A 10,824-nucleotide genomic window follows, 5' to 3' on the forward strand; every position below is an offset into this window, starting at 1 on the left:
TTATCGAACCCACTTTTACTTATGAGGCCTTGAGAATTTTGAACTCGATCATTCCTCCGATCGCCCCGAGGAGTGTTGCGGCTCGGGCCGTTGTTCCTTCGATCAGCATATGGTTGATACCGTTCTTTGTTGAATCTTGATTCCTAGTCTGTATCCCTTGAGGGCTTGACTGCGAATCTATTAGGATGAACTAAACTCGAGGGAGCTCCCAACTAGTCGTCCTCGACCCTGATCTTTGACTGATAATGATTGTGCACATCCGATCATGTCACAACTAGGTATTCAATCAAGTTCTGCTTCAATTATCGAAGCGGTGATTGAGCTCCTTTCATTCAGACCCTGCATAAAGGTCTGTACTGCCCAGTCATCAGAGACCGGTGGTAACTCTATTCTTTCCATCTGAAACCGGGGTATGAACTCCCTTAACATCTCGTCGTTCCTCTGCTTTATCTTGAAGACGTCCGATTTTCTCGTGGCCACCTTTATGGCCCCGACATATGCTTCCACAAAGGTATTTGCTAGCATAGCAAATGAATCAATAGAGTTAGGAGCCAAGTTATTATACCAGATCATGGCTCCCTTTGATAGTGTTTCTCCAAACTTTTTCAGCAAAACTGACTCGATTTCATTGTCATTCAAATCATTTCCTTTAATCCTACAAGTGTATGAAGTTATGTGCTCGTTAGGGTCAGTTGTTCCATTATATTTCGGTATATCGGGCATGCGAAATTTCTTAGGAATGGGCATCGGAGCTGCACTCGAGGAGAATAGTTTTTGTATAAACTTCTTAGCATCAAAACCTTTCAAAACTGGAGGTGCCCCCGGTATCTGATCTATCCGGGAGTTATAAGTTTCCACTTTTTTATCATTGTCTTCAATTTTATTTTCTCCGGACTCGATCCTCTTAGTTAGTTCCTCGAGCATTCTCATAATCATGGGGTCAGTCCCCGAGCCACTTTCAGCGGGCCTTTCAAGCGCTGGTTCAGCACGTCGAGTGTTCACTGGTTCGGTTGTGTTTGTAATTCTATTCTGACTCTGAAGTTGAGCGATGACAACTTGTTGGGCTTGCAACATTTCGATTATCACCCGGAGACTGAGTCCTCCTTCTTCTATTCCTCATGTTTTTTGGCCATCGGCCCGGGCTTCCCTGAATACATCTCCTTCGGGGTCCGCGCCTAGATCTGTATTCAAAGCAATATGTGAACTAACATCAACATGTTCCGCATTTGGCACTTCCCCTGGGTTTATCGATGGTACACCAACTCTTGCGTTGCTGTTTTCTCCAAGACCTTCGTTGTCATGAATGGGTGAGTTTTGTGAGCTAGACATGTTTCAGCCTGAAAATCAACAAATCTTGACAAGAAAAAAGTGTAAAAACAACGCGTGTAATGAAAGTCGGTAAAGAATAATCACTATTATCTTTAGTCCCATGGTGGGTGCCAAACTGTTTACCTCGAAAATACGAGTAACAATTAAACTTAATTAGTGATTTTAAAGATATGTGATTTAGTTTAATACCAATTAATAATCAAGAAATATGAAGTAGAAATGTAAGATAGAAGTGAATCAAACCAATGTTACTTAGCAGCAATGACCCCGAGCTTAGTGACCTCGAGGTGGCTTAGTGTAGTAAGGATAGTTAAGTAATAAAAATAAAGTAAGAACAATGAAGCTAAAGGACAATGCTGATGAACAATAGGTAAAAAGAGAGTTCTTTTGCTTAGTGATGATGGTGTCGTTACAAATGATTGGGGTCCCCTTTATATAATAGGGGAACCTTAAATAAGGAATATTTCTATTTACAGTAAGGAATATTATTGGTACAACTGTCTAACCACCTAATACAGAATAGTACAATCAAATTTCGGGATTTGCGCCATGATATTGGAAACATGGCATGAATCTAACTCGTTCCAGTACAAATCCACAACGGTACTATTTCGGGGTTGATCACACTCGACCTCGGTGTGCATCGTGCTTCGCTTTCGAACTCAAGTTTGGTCCCTCGAGCTCGTACTTAGTCTTATCCGGACTCGGACTCAGGACGTCCTCTCAAGTATAGAGATCAGAGGCATTCGATTTCGACCGTATACAACGTAGACGTCTAATTTAATTTGGAAAAAAGGTATAAACGTGAGAAAAGTTCAGCATGATCAATAGCTAATCAAAATCATGAAATTAATTACGTAGTTATCTAAATGCAGAAGGGTTGTGAGACGAATAAGAAATTTAAACTTAGCGAGTTTAAACTTCTGAGTTATTAACAATATTAAAAAACTTAGTATTTATATTTTTTAAGATTTTTTAATATATACTTATAATAAATTTAAAATAGTGGATTCAATTAAACTCACTTATGATAGTGTAGGTTCGCCTAAATTTGGATATTCTTAAAGTAAAAAAGCAAACAACGTAATAAGGGGTCGTTTAGTTATCAGAATAATGATACCAATATCAATACTTCTTGTGTCCTAATTTACGTGGTTACTCGTGTACTTGCTCGCGCTTTGTACGATCATAAAAAAATTAAAATAAACTTAAACATATAACTTTTTAAAATAAAAATGCACTCTATAATAATCAGTTAAGCTTGCTATTACATAAAAACATCATTTATTTATCCCTTGATATAACTCGATCAATAATCAACTAAGCAGCTTAAAAGAATGAATTAAAATTGAGATCAACAACATTGAACTTAAATGTCTTCTAATATCCAATATCTGAAATACATATAAAATATATAAATAAATAAAGATCAAATAAATAGTACCTTTTGTTTGGATGAAATCTTGATGCAGCTTTCAGTCAATTTATATTCCAAATATATTGAAGCAAAATTAAGAAAAATAGTACCTTGATTGAACGAATTCTCGAAAATCCTTTTAATCAACAACTAAAAATTGAAATTGCATTATGTAAGTCATCCATTGTTTCGACAAATTCTACTTGCTAATCTTCTTCCACTGAAGCAAACAAAACAAAAAGAAAGTACTTGGAAATTAGGTAGGGAACATGAATGCCTCAGGTTTCATGGATAATTTATATAGGCAGATGTAACTCCCGTATTTACATTAATAATATTGGATGTTATTGTATAGATAAGAGTTACATAATTTACATTATAAATTCAGAATGAATATATCACATTTATGATTCATTGAATTCAATCAATTGAATACTACATTCATCCACAATGAAATAGTTACTTGATTTAAATTGATAGGCTTCCTCAATAAACCGTTAAAATGAAACGGTTACTTGATTGAAATTGAATAAGAGGAAGAAACCGTTAGGTTTCCTCAATAAGTGGGTTTGGTGCCTTTTCAATAAATGAGGTAAACAATTATAATAGAAGAAAAATCCAAAAAACGGAGAAAAAAGATAAATACAATTCCTAGCTAATGAGAGATGTCACATCACTTTTCTCATTCCACATTTATTTTTTATGTTTTCAAGGTGCAATTAGAGGAAGAGTTAGCCGTTTCTATACTCTAACTAGCTTTTGGCAAACTTTTTTTTGGCCAAAAATTAAGGTGTTTGGCTAAGCTTTTGGAAGGAAAAAAATGCTTTTGAGGAGAAGCAAAAACAGTTTTGGAGAAGCAGAAAAAAGTAGCTTTTCTCCGAAAACACTTTTTTAAAAAGCACTTTTGAGAAAAATACACTTAGAAGCAGTTTTTTAAAGCTTGGCCAAACACTAATTGCTGCTCAGAAGTGCTTTTCAAACTAATTAACCAAACACAAACTGCTTCTCACCAAAAATACTTTTGAGAAAAACACTTTTAAAAAAAAACACTTCTCAAAATAAGCTGATTTTTACAGCTTGGCCAAATGGGTTATAAATCTTCTTAATTACACCTCCCACTATTTCTCAAGACTAAGTCGTTTCTATACTCTAATTAAATATTATTAATTACACCTCCCACTATTTCTCTTCTTACTCCAGGGGTTAAATTTTGCATGGAAAGAGCATTGGAATATTTAAAGATCCTACTTTGCCATCGTTACATTTTAAAGTGTACCAGATATTTTTATCGCTCTTTTTCTTTGTTTATCTTCTTCCTTTTCATTTTCATTCTTTGTTTTGATATATTCCATTTCTCCATTACCACGTACCTCATCTTATACTTTCTGCAAAAAGATAATTAAATATTTGTTAATTACTTTCTGTTTTTGCTTTATTTTGTCTTTTTGCAGATACTATAGCTTATGAATTAGGCTAACAGGTAACTATGCACTGTAATTATTTAGTTTTGATCTTACAATTTGTAGTAATATGAAAATAGTAACCCTTCCTATCATCCCGTGATCTTCTCCTTCTTTTCATCACTATGTATTTCCTCTATCTCTTATTTATGTAGACGTTGTCTAATCTCAATTGTCATATGACTTTTACAAAGATCAAATCAATTTTAAGATATTCCTTCGTTCTAACTGATTTTTCTGAGAATATGATTTTTATGAAAATTATTAAATGTGCAGGCGCTGATGTAACGACCCAACCGGTCGTTTTGAGCTTTTGCACTTTGCTCGTCAGTTCTCGGGCATGAATTGCCCCGTGTGATGGATTATGACTTATGTAAGTCATTGGTTTTGGTTTTCAGGGTAATCAGAATGAATTTGGAAGAACAGTTCTCAGTTTGAAGCTTGAAATTTGAAAAGTTTGACCAAGATTTGACTTGTTGGTATATGATCTCGGATCAGAATTTTTATGATTTGGTTAGCTCCGTTAGGTAATTTGGGACTTAGGAGCGTGATCAAAATGTATTTTGGAAGTCCGTGGAAGGTTTAGGCTTGAATTGGCAAAATTGAGATTTTGGCGTTTTCTGGTTGATATGTGAGATTTTAATATAGAGGTCGGAATGGAATTCTAGAAGTTGCAGTAGCTCCGTTATATCATTTGTGATGTGTGTGCAAAATTTCAGGTCATTCGGACATGGTTTGGTTTGGTTTTTGATCAAAAGCGTAATTTGGAAGTTCTTGGAATTCTTAAGCTTGAATCCAATGCAAATTTGGTGTTTAAGGTTGTTTTGAGCGTTCCGAAGGTTGGAACAAGTTTGAATGATATTATGGGATATTTTGGCATGTTTGGTTGAGGTCCCGAGGGCCTCGGGTGAGTTTTGGGTGGTCAATCGGACCATTTTATGTTTGTGAAAAATTGCAGAATTGCTGTTGTTGGTGTTGCAGGTTTTTGACCTTCGCGATGCATATCCCGTGTTCGCGAAGGGTTAAGGTGCGAGGCTGTGGAGTTGGCCTTTCATTCGCGAAGATGGTTCCGCAATCTCGAAGGTGTGAGGTCTTTGGTCATCGCGTTCGCGAGGTTCAGGTCGCGTTCACATAGAGGAAGAAAGATAGCTGGGTCCTCAGTGCATTTGTTCTACGCGTTCGCGTAGTTGGGGTCGCGATCACGAGGTGTTGAGTGTGTTGTGCATCGCTTTCGCAAGAGCTTTCTCGCGTTTGCGTAGAAGAGATTTCGGTCAGTAAAGCTATGTGCTTCGCGAACGCGAGGAATATGACGCGTTCGCGATGAAGAAATGTCTGGGCAAACAATTTATATTTTTAAATCGAGGGTTTAAGTCCAATTTCATAAAAAACATTGGAGAGCTCGGGAGAAGGTGGAATTTGAGGAGATTTTCAGTGGAGCTATTGGGTAAGTATTTTTCACTCATATTTGGTTTAATTCCATGATTTGGTCTTGAATTTCATCATTTAATTTGAGAAATTAGAGTGAAAATTGGGGGAAAATGGAAGAAAAGTTTGAGGTTTCTTTTGGGGATTTGAATGGGTAATTGAGATCGGATTTTGACGAATTTGATATGGGCAGACTCGTGAGTAAACGAGGATTTTATTGATGTAATTTTTATTGGATTTCGAGACGTGGGCCCCGGGGCCGGGTTTGAGCAATTTCGTGAATTTTGATGCAAATTGGATATTTTCGAGTGGGCTTTGTTCCCTTAGCATATTTTAATAGTTATGTACTGATTGTTTCTAGATTTGGAGCATCCGGAGGTCGATTTGTGAGGGCAAAGGCATCACGGGCTAGAGTTTGGACCAGATCGAGGTAAGTAATGATTGTAAATGCTGTCCTGAGGGTTTGAAACCCCGAATTTCACAACGTTGTGCTACTTTGAGGTGACACACACGCTAGATGTCGAGCGTGGAGTCGTACACCAATGGAGATTAAGACTTGGTCCGTCCCGTACGATGTTAAGTCGCGTATTTGATTTGAAATCTTATGATATTCCATATTTTAGAGATTGATATATGGGGCCTTGTGCCGACCTGTTGAGACCCTTAGGGGCATTTTTACTATTTTTCCTCACTCTATTTGTTTTGAAAGCATATCCTCAATCATGTTTTACCTGTTTATTGTTTAAATCTGGTTTTATCACTTTACTTCATAAAATGTGAAAACTGTTTGGGCTGAGTTTCCTATTTTACTGATGGTCCGAGTGATTGTGAGGTTGATGACTGAGATAGACCGAGGGTCTGATTGTGAGGTTAATGACTGAGAGAGACCGAGGGCCTGGTTGTGAGGATTATATATCTATGGATCGGCCTGCACGCTGCAACAATATATATATTTATATGGATCGGGTTGCACACCGCAGCGATATGTATATGGATCGGGCTGCACGCTGCAGTGATATGTTAGATCGGGCTGCACACCGCAGCGATATAGCGCTTGGGCTGTAGGAGCCCCTCCAGAGTCTGCACACCCCCAGTGAGCGCAGTCGATTATATATATGGATCGAGCTGCATGCCGACGATATATGGATCGGGCTGCACACCGCAGCGATATATGGATCGGGCTGCACGCCGCAGCGGTTACTATATGGTACTTATTGAGTGTGAGTGCTGAGTGTGAGCGATGATTGATGAGAATTGAGTCTCGAGTGACTGAGAGGCTTGCCCGAGGGGCTTGTTTTTATGAAATTACTGTTTCCACTCCTCTTTATATTGAGCCTTTGTTGAAAATGTTGAACAAATGCTTTTAAACAACTTTCATTTAAGCTGGAGTTTTTATGAGATATTCGGTATTTAATCACTGATTTGGCTTTGTTATTTCCACTGAAAATTCTATGATATGAGGTGTTTATGATTCCTGTTTTGCCCGAGTAGCTGTATACGAACTATGTTTTGCCCGATGGGCCGATTATGATTTTCATTTCTTTTATTATATATGGTATTAAACCCCTACTGAAACTGTTGGAAAGCATTTTTAAATGATTTTTACCAAAAGCTGGTTTTTAAATGAGACGATTGACTCGTATTCTGATTTGAAAGCCTGTTGTGCTTATTGAGTTTATCACAAATGTGGATTCATCATTTCCTGCTGCTCAGTCTTTATTTACTCTTGTTACTTACTGGGTTGGAGTTCTCACATTACTTCCTGCACCTCGTGTGCAGATTCAGGTATTTCAGAACCTGGTAGCGGGTGTTAATTACTCAGAGGTGGAGTCATCGGAGTTAGCAAGATGGTTGCACGACATTCGCAGCATTACTTTCCTTCCCCTCATTTTCATTACTGTATTTAGTACATTTTTAGACTCTTGTTGTATTCAGATCTTGGTAGATGCTCATGACTAGTGACACCCTGATGTCGGGCTTGTGTAATTATTCCGCACTTTTCTTTTAAATTTTCATTATGAGATTATTGGTTTATAAATGGTATAAAAACAACTTTTATTGGAAAATGGTTGATTCGGGAGTTGTGTCGTCTGGCCTAGTTTCACGATAGGCGTCATCACGACCGAGTCGATTTTGGGTCGTGACAGCTGAAACATAGGATATGCATGGAAGCGACGAAAGAAATTAATTTGGTGATGCTCACTATTTTTAGCTTTGTATTTTAATGTTACAAATTATCTAGGTACCTACTTGCCATATTTAGGGTATTATTTAGGGGAAGAGTTGAGAAAAGAACTTTTAACTTTGTTATTGAAAATCTGAGGAAAAAACTTATATTTGTTTTTTTACTATTATACGAGTTGTTTGAGTATATAATTGAAGAGGAATTCTATGTTTCATTTTGAGGGGAATAAATTTGATCTTAATATACTTATTTACCTACTAATAATTGATTACTGATTTGCTTTCCAGGGTATTACTACAACCTGACTCATGTTTTATCAAAAACTATTTTACCGTGGGTAAACGATTTCAAATATGAATTTTTTTTATTACCTCATATATAATTTGAGTCTTATTTTTGTTGTATAGGGGAATTGTTCTTTCTTTGTATTTTATTTTTGTTTAATATAATTGGTTTCCTCAATAAGTGGGTTTGGAGCCTTTTCAATTAATGAGGTAAACAATTATAATAGAAGAAAAATTCAAAAAAGTAGAAAAAAAGATAAATACAATTCCTAGCTAATGAGAGATGTCACATCACTTTTCTCATTCCCACTTTTATATATATATATATATATATATATATATATATATATATATATATATATAGACACACACACACACACACACACAAACGAGTTTTTCTTTGTTCCTAATTTTTCTATATGCCTTTTAATTATCTTAAATTATTAATTAATGTATCTTATAATACTTTTATGTAGTTTCAAATATGTAAATTTTATTTCTGAATACTTAAAGATTCTATATTAGAATTCACATTCAAAATTAATTTATTTGACTCTCGAAATCTGCAAACTATCACATAAATTAAAACGGAAGGAATATAAAATTTCAAATTATATTTATTCCATATTAGTAGTGGTTATTAGCTTATACCAAAATCTTGGTATTAGCTATTCCATATTAGATGTAACATTACAATTTCGGATTGAAGCCAAACGGCCCCTAACTATCCCATTACCATGCCAAAACCATTCGGACCAATGGAGTGGCTTAAAATTAGAATTATCTAAGGGCCCCAACAAGATATATATTGGGTTCAAATGTGTAGTCATTTTCAATCACTATTTTCACTAGTTTTAAGAAACCAATTTCTAGCGGATTATCCAATTAGAACGAAATAGAGGGACCAAATGAGATAAAAATAAGGAAAACAAAAACGTCCTGATATTGACTTTATTATTGAAATTAGTTAATTTGTCTGCGCTTCGCGCGGTCTTTAAGATTAATTACATATAATTTTGTCGATATCCTCATATCTTTGTCAAATAATATCATATATGTATCTCAAGAGCATTCAATTAATTATCAGGGAAATATTACTCTTTGAGCAATTTTATTTTTTGTATATTTTGCAATCGCAACATTATCATTGTACCTTACTAATCTAATTAACTGGAATTTGTATTGAATAAGCCCTTAATAAAATCCTCCCTATCAACTACCAAGAAGTTTTCACTGCAAATAAAAATTAAACGTAACTTTTTGTTATATATATATTATTTATGATATTACACTAATTTTAAGAATACTATATATAAAAAGAATTCTACTAACATGTGTTTTGGTACTGATTGCATGAAAAGTTGGAGATGTTTACGTTAAGAAATGAATTGACCAATGATTTACCTCAAAGACAAAATGAAACGTATAATTCCTCTCAAATTATAAACTCAAACAACTCGTATAACAGTAAAAGAAAAATATAAATTTTTTCCTCAAATTTTCAATAACAAAGTTAAAGTACCTTTCTCAACTCTTCCCCCAAAATGATACCCCAAACATGGCAAGCAAGTACCTACATAATTTATAACATTAAAATACAAAACTGAGAATAGTGTGTATTACCAAGTTAATTTCTTTCGCCATTTCCATGCATATCCTATATTTCAGCGCCTACACATTTAATAATTTTCATAGAAATCATATTCTCAAAAAATTCAGTCAGAATGAAGGAATATCTTGAAATTGATTTAATCTTTGTAAAAGTTATATGACAATTTGAAATTAAACGACATTTACATAAATGAGAGATCGAAGAAATACACAGTGATGAAAGACGGAGTAGATCATGGGATGAAAAGAAGGGTTACGATCGTCGATATACCAACTTTCACGTTACTATATATTATAAGAATAAAACTAAATAATTGCAGTGCATAGTTACCTGTTAGCCAAATCCATAAGCTATAATATTTGCAAGAAGACAAAATTAAGAAAAAGTAGAAAGTAATTAACAAATATTTAATTATTTTTTTGCTGAAACTTTGACCAAAACTCACAAGAATTCTTCATTGCTGGATATGTTCTTTGTGTGATATATGATGAGGTAAGTGATATTAGAAAAATGAGATATAAATTACTTTACTTACTATTATAATTTTTAAAATAATTACAATCGTTGCACGAGCTCTCATTTTTATGGTTGAACTATCACATTCTTTCTCAATATTTCATTTTTTTAAAGGCCATAACTTCTAAATAAAGAGGCATGAGCTATATGGGATGTGAACTTTTTAAAATAAGAGAAATGAAAAAAAAATGTAAGAAAATAGTAAACAGATAAAGATAAATGATATATAATATTTTTTTACTATGGAATGTGACATATCAACAATTCTATTCCTGGTTTATGCAACACTATAAAATATGTAAGGACGTAGAAAATACTTCCTCAACATTTCTTTTTCCGAGAAAGAAAAAAGGACTATGTCCATGGGTCAGACATGAGAGAAATACATTCAACATCAATAAATCAGATATGTATAATGTATTATTTCTTTGATCATCATCTCGAATGCACCGCAATTCACTCTAAAAATTATCTAAATAAACAAATCGCCTATGAAATTTAACAAATCCACTAGACTAATTATAATTAATTAAAAAGCTTTGGTGAAAAAGCAAAGCAGCCTCACAATAAAAAAAATATCTGAGAGAATTAGAGAA

The 10,824-nt window shown here is 34.6% G+C and overlaps 1 protein-coding gene across 1 annotated transcript; it reads right to left on the reverse strand.

Moving 5' to 3' along the window:
* Positions 1–282: 282 nt before the first annotated feature.
* Positions 283–747, reverse strand: LOC142180772 (uncharacterized). Its single transcript, XM_075252842.1, has one exon. It carries the CDS (start codon positions 745–747, stop codon positions 283–285), a length of 465 nt encoding a protein of 154 aa, XP_075108943.1.
* Between the last annotated feature and the right edge of the window lie 10,077 nt (positions 748–10,824).

This window comes from Nicotiana tabacum, chromosome 5 (assembly GCF_000715075.1).
Source record: "Nicotiana tabacum cultivar K326 chromosome 5, ASM71507v2, whole genome shotgun sequence".
In the NCBI taxonomy this organism is placed as follows: domain Eukaryota; kingdom Viridiplantae; phylum Streptophyta; class Magnoliopsida; order Solanales; family Solanaceae; genus Nicotiana; species Nicotiana tabacum.

Coding starts and splice junctions, on each gene's coding strand:
- LOC142180772 (XM_075252842.1), bottom strand. CDS start 747: ATGCCCATTCCTAAGAAATTTCGCATGCCCGATATACCGAAATATAAT.